Source organism: Cnephaeus nilssonii (assembly GCF_951640355.1).
Source record: "Cnephaeus nilssonii genome assembly, chromosome: 16".
NCBI lineage: Eukaryota > Metazoa > Chordata > Mammalia > Chiroptera > Vespertilionidae > Cnephaeus > Cnephaeus nilssonii.
Genome location: NC_137087.1, coordinates 15,953,414 through 15,976,770, shown reverse-complemented (window position 1 = coordinate 15,976,770; position 23,357 = coordinate 15,953,414). Strand labels below are relative to the sequence as shown.

At 43.4% G+C, this 23,357-nt stretch overlaps 1 protein-coding gene across 1 annotated transcript in view; it reads left to right on the top strand.

The window, feature by feature from the left end:
* LRMDA (leucine rich melanocyte differentiation associated) overlaps positions 1 to 23,357 on the top strand; it is a 999,120-nt gene that overhangs the window by 570,014 nt on the left and 405,749 nt on the right. The window contains exon 5 of the mRNA XM_079794321.1: positions 215 to 332. Within this exon, the coding sequence (XP_079650447.1) occupies positions 215 to 332 (118 nt within the window). The remainder of the gene's footprint in view (positions 1 to 214; positions 333 to 23,357) is intronic.

Genomic DNA, 23,357 nt, shown 5'->3' with positions numbered 1-23,357 from the left:
AGAAATGAACTTGTATTTTATTGAGTTAATTCTGATGCTACTTTGCAAGATGGCCTGAGGGTGAGCAAAAAAATAAGTTTGTTCCTGCCTTCAGGAAGCTTATAGTTTAGGTGAGGACATCAACGGAGCTAAATTGCCAAATACCAGACACATTGCATGGAACTTTGAGGTGGTCACCCACCCTCCTGAGCTGTCCCTGCCTGTTCTCTTCCAGATGCTTTGTTCTGCACAAGCTGCCCAATTTAAAGTTCTTGGATGCCAGGAAAGTAACCAGAGAAGAACGAGAGGAAGCTTTGGTCAGAGGGGCGTTCATGAAGGTGGTGAAGCCCAAGGTAAGCTGCCTAGTTCATGGTCTTCTCGAGGGATTTGTGTCTCACCTCACAAGTACTCTTGGAGCATGGAGGGTGTGCTTCCATGTATTCAGAATGCAGGAGAGCTCGTCCATGGGTACACTGTTAGCCAAACAAGAAGTAGGACTGGGTACACACTGGGTCTTCCCAGTCTAAGAGGACCTTATTTGTAGGGTGATTTCACCTGGATGGCATGTTTACCGATAAAGCAGCACCTTGCACAGCCAATGGTGATGTTCCAGGAGTAGGTGGGATTTCAGGCCTCTTCCTTAAGATGGTTCATTTATAAGATGACGCCTCCACAGGTCTGGAGCTGAGAAAGGGGAAAGCACTGAGAACGTGCTCTTTCTCAGGTGGCTGGGATTCCTCTAGCACCTCACAGAGGGCCCTTCTTTCCTGAGACCAAAGGGGAGACACAGGAGAGGGATTTTCTTGGTTCCACAGCTGAGAACCCAACAGCTCTCAGAGATCCCAGTAGAGAGAAGGTGCGTTTTTCTGACAATGGGACCTGGGATTGGTGTGTGACCCTCTAGGCAGCTCTCTAGGGTTCATGGGAATGATGCTCACTGACTGTCAGGCTGAGTCTGCCCTGAGGCCTTGGAAGTGACCATGGGTCATCTTAGTGACAACATTGATGAGGCAGAGGGGCTTGGCTTTCAGACCCAAGGAGATTTTTAAGGACATGGACAACTACCTTATTAGGAGGAATTGGAGTCCTTCCATGAGGCCTGAGGCTGGGACATGGATTTGATGACACTTGTTGACCGCAGTGGAGATCCATCCCTGCCCTGGGGCTCTATGGAGTGACATCGCCATTTCCTGTGGGATCCTCGCATGGGTGTTGAAAACACTGTCCCAGAAAGCCTAGAGGTCCAGTTTTTCCTCACTTATGGACTTGCAGTGCTCTGCCCAAGTATTGGGAATGATTGAGAGGGAAAGAGAAAAAGGAAAACAGGACCAAAACCGAAAGAGCAACCTCTTCCGTCAAGTTGCTCAGCTGGCAGCAGACCTCAGGCCACTTGCTCTCCCTAAATCCGTGAGGTGCAACTTATTTCCCATAGTGCTGAGTACGATTGCTGGCAGTTATGGAAATATGCAACGCGGAGGGTGTAATCCTGGCAGATAAATGTATCATTACCTGTTTCAGCATGTGGGAAATTAATTGAGCGATTTGTTTTGTAGTTATTAAAGTGTTAACAGTTTTCCTTATCGAGGCATATTTGACATAGTGCTCATGGCTGCCTTCAGTTATTTCAGCTCTTGTAATTTTTGTCCAAATGAAATCATTTATTTCTTGGCTCTTTTTTTGTTTTGTTTTTTGTTTTTGTTAAAAGATTCCAGAGACAGCTGCATCACCAAAACCAACAAAGAACAACAAATGAGTTGCCTATAATATCTTGGGTTCTTGCCCCTCTTACACTTCTCACCTTCACATTCACAGGCACTTTATAAACTAGGTCGGAATTTCTTCAGCTGTCATTGTCATTGACATGGGTAGCTCTGTTGTCACTGGAAATCTGAAGGGGTTCCAGATACCGTATTGGAGTGGGACTCTCTGTGTGTGTCCACCACTGCTCTAGGGTCCCTCGCCTACAGACAGAAGGGAGCGCTGGCTTATTCTGCAGCTCCGTAACTCAAGGTTGGAAACCTTAATGGGGCTGCCCGAGGTGCCCACTGGGAATTGCTGGAGCTTTCCCTGTGTGTTTGACCACGGAGCCCACATTCTCCACTGATTTCTTACCCCCAGAGCAGGGAGCTAAACCTTTTTTCATGCACCTCTGGGTTCAAACAGAACCTCATTGGAGGGCCTAGATGAAGAGAGTGGGAGAAAGCAGGGCTGTTCTGTTGGAGTAGAGATGGCGGCACGGGCAGGGGTTGGTGGGGAGGGGGAGCTCTGGCATCCTCCCCAGTCTTTGAAAGCAAATGGGACTGGCTCCTTAAAATCGGTAATAGTTGGTTCTCTGAGTCATTAGCAACTTAAGCAGAAATGCTCTTCAAAGCCCCACATTAGTTTCTAGTCAATTATAGAATTAGCGCATGTTTGTAATTGACTCTCACATCTTTATTAACAGTATTAAGCTTTACAATATGCACGGATTTGAGGAGAAGAGGAAGCACTCTGTGAAAGCGTGAGGATCTTCGGTGGTTACCTTTTTGTGGTCACATGATTTCCAAACTGGACTGGACTTCAGTAATCACCTGGCCTGAGATCTCATTTAATGGGTAAAGGAACAGGGAGAAGATGGAGTTTCCTTAGGCCCCCAGAGCCCCCTGAGGCAGACTAGGACTAGAACCCTGGGATGTGGGACTAGAACTCTGAGATGTGGGATCAGAACCCAGATGTGGGACCAGAACCCAGATGTGGGACCAGAACCTAGGGTTGTGGGCTTCCACTTAAGTGTTCTATTTACGCCATGATCCTTCAAGGGCACCAGAGGATTTCTCTGGCTTCCTGGCCTGATATCAAACTGCAAGCCTCTCTTGATGGCAGGCAGTTCCCTATTGTCTGTTTTCTGAGATGCTCACCAGGGCCTTTCTTGCAGCTCGAGAGAGGCCAAATGAGCTCCCTGCTGAATTAATAATGTTAAAAAGGCTGGTTCTCGCCTGATCACAGTATATACAGACATGTGTTTGTTCCTATGCAGGTGTGTATATACGCTTTCCATCCCTGTGTATATATACATATGTATGTTCTGGGAGGTATGTGTACGCCTGGATTCGGCTCCTAAGTGGAGAGCAATTTCCTCCCTGTGAATTGCGACGCTGTGCTGAGCGCGCTGGGTGAAGACCTATTTTTCATAGCAGCGTCAGACTCTCAAGTTGGCTCCTGTCCTTTCCAAGGCGGCGGCCCGTTGTGCTTATTCAGCAGGAGGCTCTGATGGATGATCAAGGGGCCGTGATTTGGGGAGCTGTTTTCATTTTATTCCTGACATAACGTATCTGAGAGGATGGAAAATGCCTCTCCAGTCACAGCCCGTGCCATGGAGGTAGGGAACGGGCAGCATGGGCTCTGGGCTCTTGCAAATGCAGAATCATCCAGGATCTAATAAGCCCCGAGGTCCTGGAGGTTTGATTTGGTGCCTGGCAGGCCCTGGCACTTGAGTGCGAGCTCTCTCTTGCTCTCTCTCAGCCGACACAGTTCTTCATCCCTGCCTTTGGCTTTTGTTGCTTAAAAGCCACCTTCTGTCTGAGCTCTGATTGTTCTACAGAAGGATGCTATCATTCATTAGGGAGTGATAGCTAATGCTACAATGGGCTCTTCTAGACCCTCGTGTGTGTGTGTGTGTGTGTGTGTGTGTGTGTGTGTGTGTGTGTGTGTTGTTAGTTAATGGACTTACAACAGCTAGGCTTTGTTCATTTCCCAGAATTATAAAGAAAATATGTATCTTTGTCCAATGTGTTGGCCATTGAATCATGCCATTGTCCATGCAGAGAGCACCAACCTGGGCACAGAGAAGGCTGAGGCCCTGTAAAGAGAGGCTTCTGTAATGACCAGTCCGTGACCCCCTTGCCGCACGGGAAACACAGATCAAAGTGGTGCAGGGGCCTGTCCTGGAGGGCGTGCATGGCGGACACTCCAGCCCTGCATGTCAGAGAGGCGGCTCAAGAATCCGACAGTCAGAATTGCTTAATTATGTCCTGGCTTTGTAATTATTCATCCCTGTTCTGGCAAAGAGCACAGTTGTCATTTCTCTGACATAATTATTTAAAGCTGAGCCCTCTTGTTTACAGGAACATGTATGAAGTTGGCTACCAACTATTTAATCTCCAGGACCTTATGGAAGCGACGGAGAGAGTAACTACAGGGGTAGCTAGGTTGAGAATCACAGTCCGCTTTAGAAAGTGTTTTAACATGTGTATTTTTGCTTATAATCATGGCCATTCTCTTAGAGGTAAGATATGGAAATAGGTGTGTTCATGAGTACAGATCGGTCCTTGAAAATATGTCAGTATATTTTCTTTATGCAGGCATGCGTGGGTTTCCTAGCATGTGTAGTTTGTGTATTTGTGTAGTGTTTCATAGTTGCATACGTGTCTGTGTATCTTTGGGTATTTGGGGTGTATAGTGTGTGTTTATAAGTGAGAGGAATGGATGAGGGAGGAAGTGTAATGCATTAAAGGAATAAACTTCTAAATACCTATGCCTTCCATAAATCTTTTCTAGTCTCCTCCTTAAAGTGAAAGTTGAATGCTATTTCGGTCTGAGGATTACCTGCTGTCGAATCTGTGAGGGCTGGGGCTTCTTTTATCTATTCTCATATCTGCAGTGCCTGGTCTATAGCAGAGACTCGGCCAATTCTCCTCCCCAGAATAAACCATGGACAGAACATACTGGAAGGTGCATCATGAAAGGCGGTCCAGTGTTTGTTGTTGCTTGTCTTTGTCCTCTGGAGAGGGCCTCTGCCTTAGGAACATTAACCATTTGAATCTGTGTTGGTAGCAAAGAGAGAATCTGGGGCACATAGTTGTTTTTCCAAAGGATTTACCTGGCATTTGTTATGATGGCAAAACCTCTGGCTGACGTGATTGCTGGGCCTTGGCTTCTTCATTGGGTGGCATTGCTGGGGAGGCTAGGTGAGGTCCCTGGAAGCAGGAAGTGGGGGGGGGGGCTGGCACTGCTCATGTTCTCTGAGTCCTCTCAGAGTCCACTTGCTCATCATAGGGCTTTCAGGAAAGAAAAGTAGCTTTTCTGAGAAAACATGCCAGGCGCGCCACAGTCTATGTACAATTAAAATGAGATTTTCCCTCTCTTAGCTGTTATTGTGTTGTTGTTGTTGTTTGTGTGTGTGTTGTTGTTGTGTTTTTTTGTGTTTTTTTTTTGTGTGTGTGTGTTTGTTTTGTTTTGTTTTTTGTCTTATCATAAAGGAGCACAGCCTAGTGGCTTGTTTGGTTCAGTTAGCCATTTTATTTTATTTTATTTTATTTTATTTTATTTTATTTTATTTTATTTTCAGTTAGCCATTTTAAATGCCTAGCCTAGTTCTTTACTAAATACTCCCTTTTTCTAAACTATAGTGTATATGTCTCTCCTATCTTCTGTTAGCCTTATCTAGCCCAATTGCAAACATGTAAGACGTTATCAGAAAACACCTCTAGATTGATTGCAATTACTAGCATTTACTCTATACTTAATATTTTCAAGAATATATATTTTACATAAAGCCCGGGTCTGCCTGTAAATAAATATTCTAATAATTAAATAAACCACATGTATACAGCTGAATAGACAATAAGTCCATCTATGCTGAAAGCTCTCTATTGTGCTAAGTGTTCAGAAGAAAACCAACATTACTTGATTTTCTGGAAATCTCCAACTACCTAAAAATGTTAGTGTTTTATAGTTCTTTTATCTTTTTACACAAGTGATTTTTGTCTAGAGACATATTCAGATTCTATTTTCAATTTTTTATAGTAAATTTTGAAGGGAGGAAAATTTTTAATTAATTTATTTTTTGGAAGATGCCTGGGTGGTATGTTTAGAAACAACTCCAGGAGCCAAAGATTTGCAGTTTGCTTGTTTTTTATTGTTTCTCCTAATTTCACAGTTTGCCGGATTCATCTTGGGGGGATCACTTATAGGTTTTGTATTTCTCCATTTTTAGCACCAGGCTTCCCTGTATCGCAAGTAAATGCTTTCAGAGTATTGCTCTTTGGAGGCAATTTTGGTAGCTTTTCATTGCCTTGCTCTTGGGTAGCAAATTTCTGAAATCAGAAACAGACTGTTGCATAAAAGTTGTGTCTCTCATGCGCTGGCAAAGTCCTATGGACAGAGAATCGAAATCCACAGTAAAAAGAAGGAAAGTAAAACAGTGGCAGCTGGTGCTGGTATCAGCCTTTCAGAGCCACTCCCAGAAATCCCTGGGACTTGGTCAGGTTATGAGCACATAGTAGGTCTCACTCTCTATTAAGCCAAATGCCTGGTGAGATTTTGTGGTGTCTCTGTTGGAGTCGTTGGCTTTTACTGCATCCCAATGGCCCAGCTCTATACTTTTCCTCTTTTTGGTCAACAACATGCTCACTTTTGTCCAAGGATATTTGGGCAGACACATGCCTAGGGGATCATGGAAGGAAAAGGCCCTTTGGGGGGAATTAGGTAAGTCTTCCTAGATACTCCCTAGATACTCTGGAACCTAAAAATAGGGAGAAGTGCGGTAGATTTCATCATTTGTCTAAAATCATTCTCTCTCTGCCCTTGCCGTGGCTTCCCTCTGTGGGAGGAGTACACTTCTCCATCACACTGACTGTGGCTACGACACTTTGGCCGATGGGATGTGTGTGGAAGTGACAGCATGCCAGCTCTGGGCCAATGCCCTGTGAGGTACGGTGTGTTTTCACTCACCCCTCTTTTGTGTCTGCCATTTACTGTGAAAACAACGCGAGACTCACACCGAGCAGACCTGACCCTGAACTACCCCAGCCAACCCCAGACCTCAGCATAAGAAATCACTGCCTCCTGGAAGTCACTGTGAGTTATGGAACAGTGTTACTAGAGAAGCCTGAGAGAGACACAGGCCATCCGTCCACACATGCTGCGCTCTGGTCTCCCCTGGCATTTGATCCAGAGCTCTTAGCTGGGACACAACATGGGTTTTAGTGAAGTTAGTGGCAGTGTTAGGTGTCCCAACTTCTGTAGGCTTTCTGGATGCTTAACTAATTAGAATCACAAGGCCAGCCTTAGGGTCAACTGGCTGCCTTGTGGTGCGCTATGGCATGTTATTGAAACATTTCTGCCATGTGAGTAAAAACAACTAGCATGTATTAAATGTCCACTGTATACTAGATACTATTCAAGCAACTTAAAAATATTCTTGAATTTGAATCTACAAATGAGGAAACTGATGTTGAGAGAACTTACAACAACACCTAAAATTACAGTGCAATGTGGAGCCAGACTCTTCCTTTGGTCTGCCTAGGGCCTCAGAGCTCCTGGTGTCTCCCCTGTATCCCTTACATTGCACCAACTAGGCACGGAAATGTGATGGGAGGCAGGAGTGAAAGAGCAGGAAGACCAGATCATGGAAGGGAGCCCAAGGTAACTTTGTGATTTTCAATTCGACCTTGCCCTGTGACCACTCCCCCAAGTGCATTTTGGTGAAATACATGAGCAAGGCAGAGGATCAGAGGAGCCAGGCTGAGAAGGGTTCTATTCTGCCATCACATGGGGATGAGGAGGAAACCTGGCAGGGTCTGAAGGGAGAGGAAAGCAAGGGCAGGTCTGTGTTGGTCCCTGGGTGTCTGGGGGAGGGAGCAGAGTGCTCTGTGCACAGCAGGTGTTTGGGAAATCTGTGCAGAGGCAGTTGCTGGCCGGATGCTGTTCAGAATTCAGAACACCCAGATGTGGTGGTGCTTAGGTGGCCACGGAGGCCAAAGAGCTGGGGCTGAGAGACATTTTTCTGGGACTGCTGGGAGGGGTCTGTGTGGCTGCGAGCAGCTCAATGCTGGGATAAGAAGAAAGCCTATGGCTGTCAGAGGCCCAATGGTTAACTCCCCTGGTGATGGGTACATGGTGTTCTAAAAAGTACCTTGACATGTTTTTGCCCAAAGTACCCTATCCCCTATGGTATCAGTTGCCTCATGTTTGTTTGTTTGTCTTTTAATATACAGTAGGTCCCCAGGTTATGTCGGAGAACCATTCCTACGGCACGACGTAATGCGATTTTCGCCATAAGTCGGAACCCACCTACATAACACCTACGTCACTCACATGGAGCACACACACAGCAGTAATGAAGTGAAACAGTAAAAAAAAATTTAAACGAAAGATAACAATTCTTGACCTTTTCTTGTGATAACTAAATAATAAACATAAAGCACATATGTACATATGTCGAAATGATGGAACTTTTTTTTTAATAAAAAAATGGGAGATGGCGATGTAACCACAAAACGACATACGTTGAGTCCGACATAACCCGAGGACTGTCTGTATTTTTATTGATTTCAGAGAGGAAGGGAGAGATAGATAGGAACATCAATGATGGGAGAGAATCACTGATCGGCTACCTCCAGCATGCTCCCTACTGGGGATCGAACCTGCAATCCAAGCATGTGCCCTAACTAGGAATCAAACTGTGTCCTCCAGGTTCATAGGTTGCTGCTCAACCACTGAGCCACACTGGCCAGGCAAGTTGCCCTTGTTTTAAGGAGTAAATTTAAGTCTTCTTAACTTGGTTATGAAAAGTCTCATTTGTGTGACCTCTGGTAATGATTGAGATGGCGCCTCAATAGCCAATTATATGTGTATTCTGTATATTTCCAACTTGACCTTTTCTTGATCCACTTTAGAAGATAGGTTTTGGTATTTTGCTCTTGCACTTTAGGGTTTTTATTATTTCTTTAAAAAATTAAGCCTGAAAGGAAAGAGAAGAGGAAAACAAAGCTGCTGCTTTAAGAAAGTGGGTTCCCACAGAATAAAGTTGGGGTGCCGATGTAAAGTTACCCACGTTTACAACTAAGATTACCGCGGATTTCCTATGCAGCTTCAGGGCTTGGCAGGGAGCTCCTCTTGGCAGGTGCATTGTTGAGTTTGAACAACACCTTCTCCTTTACCTGCGTTGCTCCACTCACCCCCACCCACCACTGAGTTTTTGCTTTCAGCGTGGTGATTAAGGCCAGTGATGAGGAGAAGCTGGTTGGAAAAACAGAAACAACTTGTCTAGGAACAGAAAAAAAAGGCCAGCAATGGAGGTGTGAGTGATGGGAGATCATGAATGTCTTCACTCCTCAGTTGCAGGGCCTTGCTCTCTGTCCTTCTGAAGTCTGTGGCTTCATAAAGCTCTGCCTGGCTTAGCAAGTCCCTTCTGGGCCCATGGGAATAGCAGATGGCAGGGACTGAACCTCCGGGCAGGTAGGCATCCTGGAAGAGGAAACCTGTGGGATGGATGGCTCGCTAGGAAACAAATCAAGAACTGATTTGTTCTGAAACTCACTTGGATTACGCGTTAATACTCTTTGCAATTCTGTGGCTAAGGGAGAAGGAGAACATAAAGATGGCATTGTCCCAATTTCTGCTCTTGAGTTCTTGTCATTTCCAAACTGCCTGCCACTAACAGCAGGTGTCCTAGTTTGCTAGGGCTGCCATAATGAAATACCACAGTCTGGGTGACTTATGCAACAGAAATTACTTTCTCATAGTTATGGAGGCTAGAAATCCAAGGCGAGGTGTTGGCAGGATTGGTTTCTTCTGAGGCCTCTCTCCTTGGCTTGCAGATGGTCACTTTCTTGCTGTGTCCCCACATGGCATCTCTATGTGTGCTCACATCCCCATTCTTTGTGTGTGTCCAGATTTCCTTTTCTTATAAGGGCACTAGCCACACTGGATTAAGACCCATCCAGTGGCCTCACTTTAGCTCAGTCCCCTCTTTAAAGGCCCTGTCTTTAAACATAATCACAATCTGAAATACTGGGGGTTAGGACTTAATGTGTGATTTTTTTTTTGGGGGGGGGGTATATAATTTAGTCCATAACAGCAGAGAAGGGTGAACTTTAAGAAGATATATATATATATAAAAAATGTAAGCTTAGTGAGGAAAGGATGTCTCTAATATTTAACATTTACTTGTTCTTTTCATTATCCCCAGAAGCCTAAGAAGCAAAGAAGTAGGTAGGATAAAGTAGTAGGATAATCTTAGGTTATCCAACTTGAATGCAAGTAAAAGTCTTCACAAAGTTTGAACAAAAAAGTTTGAACAAAATAAAAATTTGATCTGTTTGTCTGAATGTGGCTAATGCATACATTTCAGGGTACCATTCAGGTGAGTTCCAAGCAAGTATATGCAGGTATTAGTAGGAGTTCCAAGAATGGCACTTCCTTCCTCCATAGAGTAGGCTCAGAGGAGAAGATTGGAGGAGAGCATCTTTACCTTTATCTCTAGAGGAGCCCTTTGCCCTGAATGGTTCCTTGAGGAGTTAAAAGAAGCTGTTTCATAGGGAGAAGAGTTATGACACATCCCCACTGCTCCCTGCCTGTCTCTCCAGCAAGCTTATCTCTCTGCCAAGAACTCCAGGAATATCCAAGCTCCCAGGTACCTGTTTGATCTGGTGGGAGAGCTGCTTAAAACCTTCTAGGAAGTAGGTTTTTGCCTCTCCATTGTTTTGTCTACCAGTGGTCACCATGGCTTACTTCTGGGGCCCATGAGCATGCTTCCACTCCAAACACTTCATCATCGTCCCTCTGACCAGGCCAACTCATGTTTCACAAGCATGATAGAGCAGGTCCGCTCTTGGGGGTCCCTAAACTCTGGGGGTACAATTAGCTCCTTTATTTGCTTTTCTTTCTCCTGGCAGTAGAGTGTCTTAGATGAACAGACAGGGCACCGTCAGTAATGCACAGGGGCTGTGCAATCGGGGCTTCCTGTGATGTTGATTTAGCCACATTCCATGCTCTTGTCGGTGATAGCAATACACTCAGCCTGTTACCAAGGACATTTTAGGCTAATTTTATTTTTCAGGTGAATTTTAACATATGGCACTAGATTTTGCGCTACCTTACCTGAATTAGAATTCATTATTTCTTTTCAATGGTGAACTAATAATGCTCCTGACTAGGCTCTAGAGCTATATGTATGTTTTCACTCTCCTGAGGTGGGGAATTTTAAGTGGGGCTTCTACTTCATGTCACCTTCCACTCTGGAGTGAAATTTAGAAGTGAGTCACTTTTTTGTTGTGGCATTTTGCATTGTCACACAGCTACCTGGCTTAGCGACTGCTCCCATGTTTTATTGGGCCCATTTTTATTCATTTCTCCCCACCACCCAACCTTCACTTTTGTTTTTGATGTGATTCAAGGAGTTGCCTCCAGCTGTTCTTTGGGGAAGGTTTAAAATCTGAATTTATTGTGGCTCTGGTAGCCCATGGAAAACCTATGATTCTTACTTTGTTCAGTAGCTGCTGTCAGACCTGCTTTTCCATTTAGGGGTCAGCCCCACTCCAAGTTTCAGGATTACGTTCAGGTTTACAATAAAGGCTGAACTTCTACCTTCTGCCACCCATTTCTCCATTGTTAATACAGGGAATATAATGCCTCCCTCCACATTTGTTGTGAAGATTAAAGGAGGTAATATGTGAAAGGAGCTGACTCAGTCCATAGAAGGTGGTATTGCCCTTATACTGCTGGTGGTTTAACTGAGTTTTATACTTAAATGAAATGTTTTTGAGGCTTTTACTAAGTATCTACCTCCTGATGAGAGTAAAACACCTACAAGGAAGGGATATGGGAGGAGAAAGAAAGCTCTGGTTCATCCTAGGGACTCTGGGCCCCTGAGTTTTGGGTCTCCCCAGGCACCACACAGGCCACTTTGTTCTTGTGATGATGGTGGAGGGGAAGCCAGGGCCAAAGGGTGTGCAGGGGAAGCCAGTGTAGTCAGGACAGAGGGGTTCCACAGTCCCTGGTGCAAACAGGGACAGCGGTGCAGCAGCCCCAGTGAGCAGCAGGGCCTGCTGGGAAAAAGATGCCTGGTGCAAAAATAAGCCCTTAAGCCCTTTCGTTTGGGTGACCTTGGACTCAACTCTCTTAATCCTCTTCCAACCCCCTTGGTGAATCTGGAAATCAAGGCTGATATTTAGATCCTGGAATTTGTCACTGCAGTAAGCCCACTTTTGCTCCTTGGTAGCATAGAGAAAACCGGAGAGCAAATCTGGGGGCTTGTAACACACGTCCAGAGAACATGATCTCAGCGCTAGAAGGGCTTTAGAAACCCAAGGTTGAGATACCGGATCTCTGGATAATTAGAAAAGAACCAAGAGTTATAGTACACGAAGCCACTTTTTTTTTTTTATCTGTTTCAGTTCAGTATAAGATTTAAAATAAAGGGATTTCTACACTCATTCTAATTTCCAGTCATGGTATGTTTTGGAAAGGATTACGTTACAAATTATATTTTTCTTTCTTGCGTTCAGAAAACCCTCACTGGCAGTTTGTGACTCCTGCACTTGAGATTACAGAGGCCTAATCTGAGCGCTAGGCATCGCGTTTGCTCAGGTACAAATGGGTAGGCTAAGCAGAGCAGACTGAGAATGAAAAGCTTTCCTTCTTTGCGTCCCCTCCCTTTCTTTTACACATTACATGACTAAATGTGCAACTTTGTTCGCATAACTGCTACAAACAGTTCACTGTGTAGGCCAAACGCTCTCTAATGCAGTAAAATTAAGAAATAATATGCTTTGAAAGTGATTTATGAGTGTGGTTAAACTGCCAGATTTACAAAGAAATAGTTCAGATCTTGGGAAGCCTCAGGAGTCACGTCAAAAATGAATTTGACCATGATTTAAACTGCTACTCTTCTTACATGACATTTAATATGTGTACTTTGGAGGCCCATATGTCTTTAATAAAATAGCATTAAGTTTTAAATATGATATGAATGCAGCCAGTTTCTAAATTCATAACCTTTTCTACAACTCCAAAATGCTAACCAATAAGGGAGTCATACATGCAATAAAACATAAACCTTAGAAAATAGCTTTTTATTAAAATGGTTAGACAGTTGGCAGCGGGGTTGCCGTGTAATAAATACTTACAGCATTGTGGGTTTATCAGACATTGTTTACCCTGCAAGCAACAGGGACCAGACAACTAATTGTAACCCCTGTGCAAAAGCAGTTCGTGCTAAGCCCCCCGAGTGTGTCAGAGAGGCAGGCTAGTGTTTCTGAGAGCCCCGGACAAGTTGTCCAGAGATTTGGGTTCTAATCCCTCTCTATGACTTAAAGGAAAGTGACTTCAAGCAAGATACTCCATTTCTGTAAATTTTCCCAGTCTGTGAGATGGGGACAATGACATCTGCATGTAGGTTTGTTGTGACAATAAGAAGTGCATGTGAGGCAGCTGACACAGTGCCTGGCACATAGTAGGTGCTCAGCTAAGAGAAACAACTGTTTTGAAAGACATCTTTAATATAAAATTAACTTAGGCAAGATCTTCAGGTCCCTTCCATCAGCGATGTTCTGTTACGACTCCAGGGTAAGCCATTAGCCAGAGATCAAGGTGAGCTTCCCAGAGAAGGAGTAGGCAGCGCCTTGCTTCACTCACCTCTCAAAGGCATGAGCCTGGCAGACATAACGGAAGGCAGATTTGGTTTAGGGCAGTGGTCGGCAAACTCATTAGTCAACAGAGCCAAATATCAACAGTACAACGATTGAAATTTCCTTTGAGAGCCGAAAACCGACTTCTGCGCATGGGCCACGAAGTTTCAATTGCACTGTGCATGCGTGACCGCACGTGGTATTTTGTGGAAGAGCCACACTCAAGGGGCCAAAGAGCCACATGTGGCTCGCGAGCCGCAGTTTGCCGACCACTGGTTTAGGGGAAGCAGGAGCTGTAGCTGGTGGCCGCCATCTCTTAGCTGTTCCTGGAGATGGACATGAGGTATACAGTGTGGCCTCTTCCTGCCTTCTGGGTCTGCAGCTCATAGTGAGTTATTCTTGTAAGGCTTCTTAATCTTCGTGTTTCTAAATGTTTACGGTATGTGCAGCTTGTTTTTCTATATCTCAGGGGAAAACGGCCAGTCTGGCAATGGTCTGACTGTGTTTGTCCCTGCAACCAGATATTACCACCCTCCACAAACTTCTAAGGAAGGAATTCCCAAATTTCCTAAAAGGGGAATTGCAAGTTACATCTGAGCTTGGCCTTTGCCTGGTAATTAAAGATTCAATGGCCCAGGGACCATTTCATTCTGTTTTATTTTCTATTTATATATTATTAAAACAATGTTATGATCTCATTAAGGGAAATTAACAAATAAACTCCTTTAACTGTATTCCCTCTGTGCTAACTCTATGACTTTTCATTTTTCTCTGATCTTTTGCAAACCATATTTCTTTCTATAGATACTTTATGTGTTTAATGCTCTTCTTTTTTAACCTCATATTTTTATTGTGCCGATTTGTAGTCCTCAAATTTTTATTTTTACAGACTTTACAGTTCTTCATCAAATTGGTATAAATACCATCAGTTATGAAACATTTTCCCACTGAATTAGATTTTAACCATGTGTATAAAACACTCCTCTGTGTGTGTGTGTGTGTGTGTGTGTGTGTGTGTGTGTGTGTTTCCCTTAAATTTCTCCTAAGATCATTTTTTTCTAGGGAGTTGATTGGATCACAGGATGTGGGCACATGGGCAGGGTTAGGCTCTGCTAACCTAGGTACCATTCTCAAGCTGGCAGTCCATCCTGGATGAGGCATAGCATCTATCCAGCCTGCAGGAAGGATGCAGGTCAAGAGGGGCACAACATTTATTTCTAAGGCTCTTTGGGGAATGGGCTTCCCAAAGTCTTATTGGCTGGTACAGTTCCGGGAGCAAGGCTTGGAATCTGTAGGAGCTCCCCCAAAGCAGGCATTGACCTGCTAAGTTGTAGTCCTGGGGAATCACAGGTTCCCTAGAGCACCCTGAAAAGTATTAACAGCATGCAGTCCCCATCAGTGTGAATGTGCCTTTAGACTCTTAGCCAAATCTTTGCATAATACCAATCATTCCACCTATAAAAGCACAGATATGTTATTGTTCTCAATAGGCAATTTAACGCAGCTTTGGGAAGGAAAAAAGAGAAAAGAAGATTACAAGCTGGCTGATCTTGCTTTTATTTCTCTTAAATCTATCCACACTTCTCAGGGGTTGTACTTGTTTAAAGATTGTATGCAACTGTGCAGTCTGTGTGATTCGGAAAGCAAATCAAACTAAATATGAAGTTTTCAGTGCGTGCTGTTTTTAAAGGATTTCATGCATTTATTTCAAATATACATTTCTTCCTGAGTAGCACTAAACCTATAATCTTTTTCTTGTTCCATTTGTTTTTTGGGGAGGGAGGCCGAGAGGGTGACTTCGTTTTGGAGTGGAAGGCTCCTATTAACATCTACCTCCTTCTTGTGAGGCATTATTCACAGCAGAGCTATTAAGGCTAATTATTTTCAGATTTCTATCAAAGGGGAATATTTGAGCTGACAAAAAAAAAAAGGCATGTATTAGGAAGAAAAATGGCCTGTTTAAATAAGAAAAGGGATCATTATCATATGCACCCTACTTCCCACTCCCATTATTAGCTGTGTAGCGGGGAGGAGCCAGGAGACCCCCCAGGAGTCAGTGAGGGAGGTTCTAAGGGACTGTGCTCTCTGAGATGCCTGGTACCCTAAGGAGGGGGCAGTACTTTCCCCCCCCCTAATTTTCCCACAGCCCACCTGGATTGCTCATCGACCTTGGAGATAGTAGCCATCTGTTAATTTCCTTCTTATCATGGGCAAAATTCACTGACCATTGATATGTAATGAAAAGATAGGGGTTGAGGAGCAGGGTGTATTAGTCAGGAGAGACTAACTGCTATATATAACAAATAGCCCTAGTCTTGTGGGCTTAGTCACTCTCAGTCCACTGACAGTTTCTAAATGGAGAGTAAGGAGTGCCCAGTCAATCAGGGACCTAGGCTCCTTCAGTCATGTGGCTCTGCATTTTTCTTGGGCCTTAAAGTTATTCACTGGGTTCAGCCAGTGGATGAAGAATTGTGCAAATGATTTATGGGCCTGGTTTTGAGGTGACACACGTCACTAATGCCCCCCATTCCATTGGCCAGAACTCAGTCATATAAATACTTATAACTATGACAGAATCTGGGAAATGCAGCTGTTATGGGCTGGATTGCATTTCTCCCCCTAGCCCCCCTGCCCAATTCATGTGTTGAAGCCCTAACTTCTGGTACTGCAGAATGCAACCATATTTGGTGATAGGGCCTTTAAAGGAAATGATTGAATAACATAAGACTGTTAGGTTGGGCCCTAATTCAGTGTTCTGGTTAGAAGAGGAAATTTGGACACACAGGGAGACACTCGGGTGCACAGAGGGAGAACCATGTGAGGAGTTAGCAAGAGGGCAACCAACTGCAAGCCAAGGAGAGAGGCCACAGGAGAATCCAACCCTGCCAACACCTTGATCTTGGACTTCCAGCCTCAAATTGAGAGAAAATACATTTCTGTTGTTTAAATTACCCAGTGTGGTATTTTGTTAAGGCAGCCCTAGCACATGAATACAAGAGCTTAGCTAAGTTCCCCAAAAGAAAAACGAATGTCTTTGGGGAGCATTGAGTCAACCTTTGCCACACTAAGCTGGTGTGTTAGTCCCACTCCCACAGCCAGCTTGCCGGGTGTTCTTGAGCAAGTCTCTCCCTTTTGGGCTCAGATTCCTCATCTGTGAAATGGATGAAGAGACTTAGATGATCTCTGAGGGTCTCCCTGTGGCTTTGTGATCTGACCGTGTGCACAGACCTTCGGCCTGACATCTGGGTGGAGTCTGAACTCAGTAGAGGTACCTGAAGCCTCTGGAATTTTAGGGGTGACATGCTGAAGCACCCTGGTTTTAGGGTTCAACAACCCTAAGATTCAAATCCTGGCTTTTCCATTTGCTATGTGATTTTGGGCATGTTAGTGCCTCAATTACCTCATGTTTAAAATGGGGTTCATAAAATAAGGATTGTCAGATTAAATGATTAAAGGAAATGACAATAGTGCATGTATCTAAGGTGTGGTACAAAGTAAAGGCTCAGTACAATTTTGTCTCCCTCTCCCTCTTCCCCCCCCCCTTTTTTTTCTTTTAATGTTTTTATCTTCTTTTTAATTATTCTCATTTCAAAGTCCTGAATGTTGAGTTGGAGAGATGTTAACTTTAAAAGCATTTCCCCACATATGATCTCTTTTGATCCTCACAATACAGATAAGAGAAAGGCAGAAAAGGTAGTACTTTGCTTTACAAAGGTGGCATGCTAAAATAGAGAGGTTGTGAACACCTCTGACAGAGCAAAATGAAATGACATCAGAACTCAGGTCTCCTGTTGGCTCAGCATTCTGCTGTCATGTAATATACGTAATTTGGCTGTTCTAAAGATTTCTGGACTTGGGATGAGAAGACGTGGTCCAGGAAAGGATAGCCTGAGTAATCTAGACATCGCTATCACTATCCGTAAACTCCCTTTGGTGGGCACCGAATGGCAACAGGAGCTCTCCAGAGGGCCCACCATCAACCTCAAGCCAGTCCACACCTCCACTGTGAGCCACCATTTTTTTCAAAACTGTGTCTATACTCAGGAGTAGAAAGAGAAGCAGGTTATGTGGTTAGCTTCCAAATGGTCCCGGATCTGCCTGATGGAGACTAGGTGGACTTGACCTGGTTTAGGACCACAGTTTATTTTTCTCGGTACCCCACATTACCTAGACTTCACACTTCTGGGAGGCGGGGCATAGCCTTGGAATCCTATTCGCTCTTGCGTGTCTAGCTTGCAGCAGCTCACATCTTCAAACCACCAGTGTTTTCTTTTGTAAACTGCAGAAGGGGACCCGAGGGCCAGAAGTTCCCACCCCAGACCATAGGCTGGGGAAGAAAGGCCATGGCCAGAGAGGAAGAGTCGGTAGAGATAGGTGTGTTACTGTCCTGGTTCTGTGTACCAGGCTTGAGCTTCAGGGCCAGGCCACTGTCCTCATACTTAGGACTCATGATGACTGGAAGCTATTTTAAGAGAAAAATTATACTTCAGTTCACTTTTATTCAAAACAAGCTTTCCAGCAGGGTGGAATTTTGAGATGCACTACAGACAGCTGGAGATCTTCAAGTTATAAGAAAATGACAGTGTATTCAGCCTTTCTGCCATCTCTCTCCTGTGTGGCAGGTTATCTGTCTTTGTCATGGCTAATGGCAATTTATGCTACCCGTGACCACTGGGAAGAAGAAATATTCATATTTTAAAAATGCACTAAGACAGATTTCTTCTCAGTTGGGGACATGATCATGCGAGGAGGAAGGAAGTAGAGTTTCCAAGGTCATGGTTTCTCAGTATTTACTGAGAGGTGGAGATTTATTTATGATCTCATTGTTTGAGTTTTAAGATTAGGAGGAATTCTTCTTAAGTGTTTTAAAATAGAGAATTTGGAATGATGACGGCAAAAGAAGCTGCTGAAAAATCCTCTGCTTTTCAGGAAAATGGGGTACTTTTTAGCTTTGCCAAACAGAGATGACACTGTCACCCAGAAGTTTGGATAGAAAGAGACACAGATGCCTCACAATTGGAAGCATTTTGGGGCCAGGTATGAAAATTAGGTATCCCAAACCCAGCATTTGTGTTTTTCAGGACATACTCTGTGGTAAACTTATCCCAGGTGTACAGAACATGTACTGTCACCTTGACCCCCACTCTAATAATGGGGGTAGGGCACCAGAAATACCCAATGCTTATGAATATTACTGGGGCTTTTCATTAATTTGAACAAGGAAAACGAGCACTAGGTGATTTAGGTCACTTGTCAAGGATATAAAAGGCTTAGTGAACAGAATTATCACTCTCCTCGTTTCATCAAACAGCCAAAACAGGATCTTAGAGGCATCCTTTGGGGAAGACCTTGTTTTTCACTCATTTTCAAAAGTTTCTACCCCTTACTTTCATCCATCCGTCCATCCACCCGTCCATCCATCCATGCATGCTAAGTGAATTAGGCTCCTGGGAAGGCTTTGGGATATTGGCAATGGAAAGAGTCTAAAGCTCCATAGGGGGCACTTCTAGGACAGATGGATTTAAATCTTTCTTTTATCTACTACATGACCTCTTTTACAATGCTTAGGTGCCTACAAACTCTTCCTCCTCTGGGTGCCTGATAAAGTTGATCAGTGATATTCATCTCATGGCACACCCAAATTAATTACTAATATATATTGTTGATCTGACAAAAATAGGTATAATTTTGATTTGTTCACACTGGGGCGGCTATTGTTGTGTTGGCTGTTGTCTTTTTTTTTTATTTGAAAATCTAAGGGAAAAGTGCCCCTAACTAAACAGTCATGTATTCAGTGTTTTAAAAATTCATGTGGCACATCAGTTGAAAATCACCGATGTAAATGGATGCTCTCTCTGGTATTTATCATTTTTCCATACATTGAGCTACATTGGAATAATCATCTTCCTTATGGCCAGTCACCAGTTTGCTATAGATTGAATATTTTAAATAACTTGACCTATATACTCTTATTCCCTTTTTGTTAATCATGTTCAACTGTTAGAATCAGAGGGACAGAATTTTTCAAAGGGATTTTTAGGTTGACTTTTTATTTTAATTTGGCTCCGGAAGGAAGAATCAGAGATAGGTGGGCTTGTGGTCATGTACACTTGTGGATGAATAGGCAGGATGCATCTCCCCTCTCCCTGGCTGCCCATGCGGACGTCACAGGAACACAGCCTAGCCCATGAGACTGGATCTGTAGGTGCACGGGATCCTGTATGAAGAGTCCTAAGTGGCTTTCAACAGTGAGGTCCCTATTAAGTTGGAGAAGTATGCAAAAAGGCTTGGGGCTTCCATTAGATGGACACCAGAAGAATAACATTCCATTAGAAAAAGGAAGTCTTGACATCAAATTATATAAACCAAAGGGAAGGACCTGAGAACTATGGGTAGAAAGTAAGAAATTAAGCCAAGTGAATGCAGTTATTTTCTCCAGGACCTCGGACTTCACAGAGACCAGGCTGTGACTTAGATCTAGAACCATCTGGTAATGGCGGAGGTGGGTTTTATTTGTTTAAAATGCTATGAATAAGTCATCTTCTGTCAGTTTTATATTGGCAGGGAGTGGAGAAGGGTCCTGACTTCATCCTGTCAATCTCTTTTACGTGGGTTGGTCCTTACCTCACAGGAATTTTGTGAACTTCATCGCACAGAGCCTTCTGTCTGGGGTATCTGTGGCTATTTGATGTCAGCTCTGAGTTTTCCTTGATTTTTGACCTCATTTCCTGCTGTTCTTCAATGTATTTTTCAGTTCAACTAATGTCAGTCTGTGTTTTAAGTTTTTTTTTTCTTCCTTCTCTTCCATTTTTCCTATCAAAATAGATAATGCTAGCATTATTGCTGACCTACTATTTTCTTTCACTTATTCTCCTTTAGTGGATGTCTTTCCTGTCTTCTCCCTCTCATAAGTTCTTCCCATCCTTTTTTTTTTTAAAAAAAAAAAACGAAACCAAACATTTTAAAATATATATTTTTATTTATTTTTAGAGAGGAAGGGACAGGAAGAGATAGAAACATCAATGATTAGAAAGAATCATTGATCAGCTGCCTCCTGCACACCCCACACTGGAGATCGAGCCCACAACCCGGGCATGTGCCCTGACCAGGAATTGAACAGTGACCTCCTGGTTCAGCCACTGAGCCTTACTATCCTTTATTATCCAACTCAGACCCTGTCCTCTGTGAAACTCTCTCATGAAATGGGGCCTCGGTAATCCCACACCCCAGAGCTCCTCTTTACTACTTGATACACACCATATTAAATTTTCTCATATTTGTGTGTCCATTTTACTTTCTCCCCTGGGAGGGAGGGGAATGTATCTCATATATCTTCTGTTATACTTCATGGGGGGCAAACAGGGATGGTTATAAACTACCTCTGGTATTTGTCATCTCTCCCTACATTGAGCTCCATTGGAATGATCATCTCCTCATGGCCACTCACCAGGGAAGACCAGGTATGCACCAGGCATGCACCAGTTCTCCTACCAAGTAGCAGCCTGAAAATATGTGTATGACACAGTGGCTAACTTTGGGCTAGAGGGAAGCTGTGCAATTTACTTGGATGCTTGCTGGAGGTCAGACCAGGAGGCCACTGTCCACATCCCAGCTTTGTCTCAGGAGCTGACTCATGTTTTTCAGATAAATCATAGTGAGCTGCCCATTATAAACACCTTGTAAAACTCAAAAGCTTTATGGCTGCTATTAGCTACTGCATTGTGATTTACTAGCTAATCAGGCCGATGTGTGGATGAGTGTGTCCAGGGCACCGTTTGTCCCATCTACATAAGTCAGAGAGTAGACCAGGCTGTCCACTCAGAAGTAAATGCCTCTTTCAAATGCCTGTGGTGAGTCCCAGTTTGCTCGTTTTGAATGAGCATGTTAGCGATCACGCCATGGCACCTCCAGGAACCCTTGGCGGGAAACACAGCTGCAGCAGCCCGCTGACTCTCAGCAGCTGCACCATAGATGTCCTCATTGAGGGCAGAGGAGAAACTAAAGTTTAGAGAGAAATACCTGAATGGCCCTACTGACACCTTTACGTTTCCCAGTACCAACCTCAGATTTTGAATTGGCCTCCAGTTGGTGGTATTTATATTTAACACTGTGCAAACATCATTATCAGATTGCCTGAGGTGCATTTGTGTATGTAATATCAGATATAGCCACGGATTGTATGTACATGGTCTGTATTTTATAGACATGTAAATTTTTATTAATGTCTTATGTTTTTGTTTTCTTTTTAATCATACTAATTGCCTAAGATGGAACCAAAGAAACCCATTTATGTCGTAGATCTGAGAGTAGGGACTAAACTGGATGCACCATAGATATTAGGCTTATAGTTTATTTGGAGGGGAGAGAAATTATCTACAGAAACACAGATATACAAAGCCGATATGTATAAACATACGTATAATAAATAAATAAAATGTATATAATGCATTATATTTGGATATATATATATATATATATATATATATATACATTATATACATGTCATGTAACATAGATATTAAGTACTACCTCTTACTCTATTTCTGCTTTGATTATCTTACAATTAACTACTGCTCCTCTTGTTTAAAGATTTCAGTGATATCATACTATTGAACCCACTAGCATAGATATGAGATAACCGTTCGTGCTTCTAAATCTTAGTCCTCAGCCTCTGGCTACTACCTTGACCTAAGCAGGGATTTGCATTGCACGTCTTCCTCAGCTTGGGCTCCCTGTCTGTCACTTTGGGACAAGTTGTCAAAACGAGAAGGTTTTCTCCTAGGTGGTTGCATCTGACTCTGATCTCATTCATAAAAACCAGAAACAAAGATGTATGTATTTCTGTAATAGTAAGTGCCTTTGCTCATGGATCTTTGATAAATATTCTCTTGTAACTGGAGGAATATCTCTCTAGCATTTCCCATTAGTTGTTTATTGCTCACCTAGAATCAGTGTAGCAAACATGTATTGAGTAATTATGGGAACAAAGCTAAGTAAGTCAAACTTATGTGAAATCATAGAAATGCAAATTAACATTAGAATCAGTAATAACTTTGTACCTATTAGAATAGAACAATTAAAAAGCCAGGTAAAGGGAAATGCTGGTGGGATGTGGGATTTTAGGAGCCTTCATGCACTATTGGTAGGAGTACAACTTGAGTGCAGGCTGCCCTTATTAAGTTGAATTCATATACTCATACCCTTTGACCCAGCAACCCATTATAAGATATATATCCCAATGAAAAGTTTACATAGGACCATAAGGAGGTGTTTATGAGGATTTTCATTACAGTATTACTGTGGTAGTGGAGAGTAGAAGGCAGCTTTGAGTTGGAGGCAATTCTGGGAGACTGCTGTGGGTGTCTACTGGGAGAACCGTGCAGCCATCAGAAGCCAGGATTGTGGGTGCCTGGCAGCATGGGCTAGACTTAATAGACTACATTTCTTTCTTTTCTGAATTCTTGATGCTCTGGCCTAGCTGACCAGGAAAATGTTCCCCCTCTCGGGGCTAAACAGGTCAGAGATCACAAATGACTCACCTGAGAGTAGACCTTTCATTTGAAAACTAACCCATACAGAGTTCATCCTCTACCTGGCTTACACTTCAGGAGGCAAATTCCTACTCATCCCAAGCCAGTGCCAGACCACTCAGTGAAGCCCCGTAGCCCAGAGCCTGCTGAGATCATTCCCACGGGACCTGCTTCCCACCTCGCCTCACCCATTCCTTCCCACAAAACCACAATAGGGCCTCTTTCTCAGGCTCTGCCCTCGCTCCCTTTGCCTCCTGACCTACCTGATGCTTCCCCTTGTGCCCTGCATAGTGTATCTTGCCCCTTCCTCTTGGGAACTCAAGTAAACTGTCTCCTTAATAGCAATCATCTCCTGATCTATGGCCTCACCATATCTGAATAACAATCAAATCCACATTTTAAAACATTAAAGTTAATATATATATATATATATATATATATATATATATATATATAT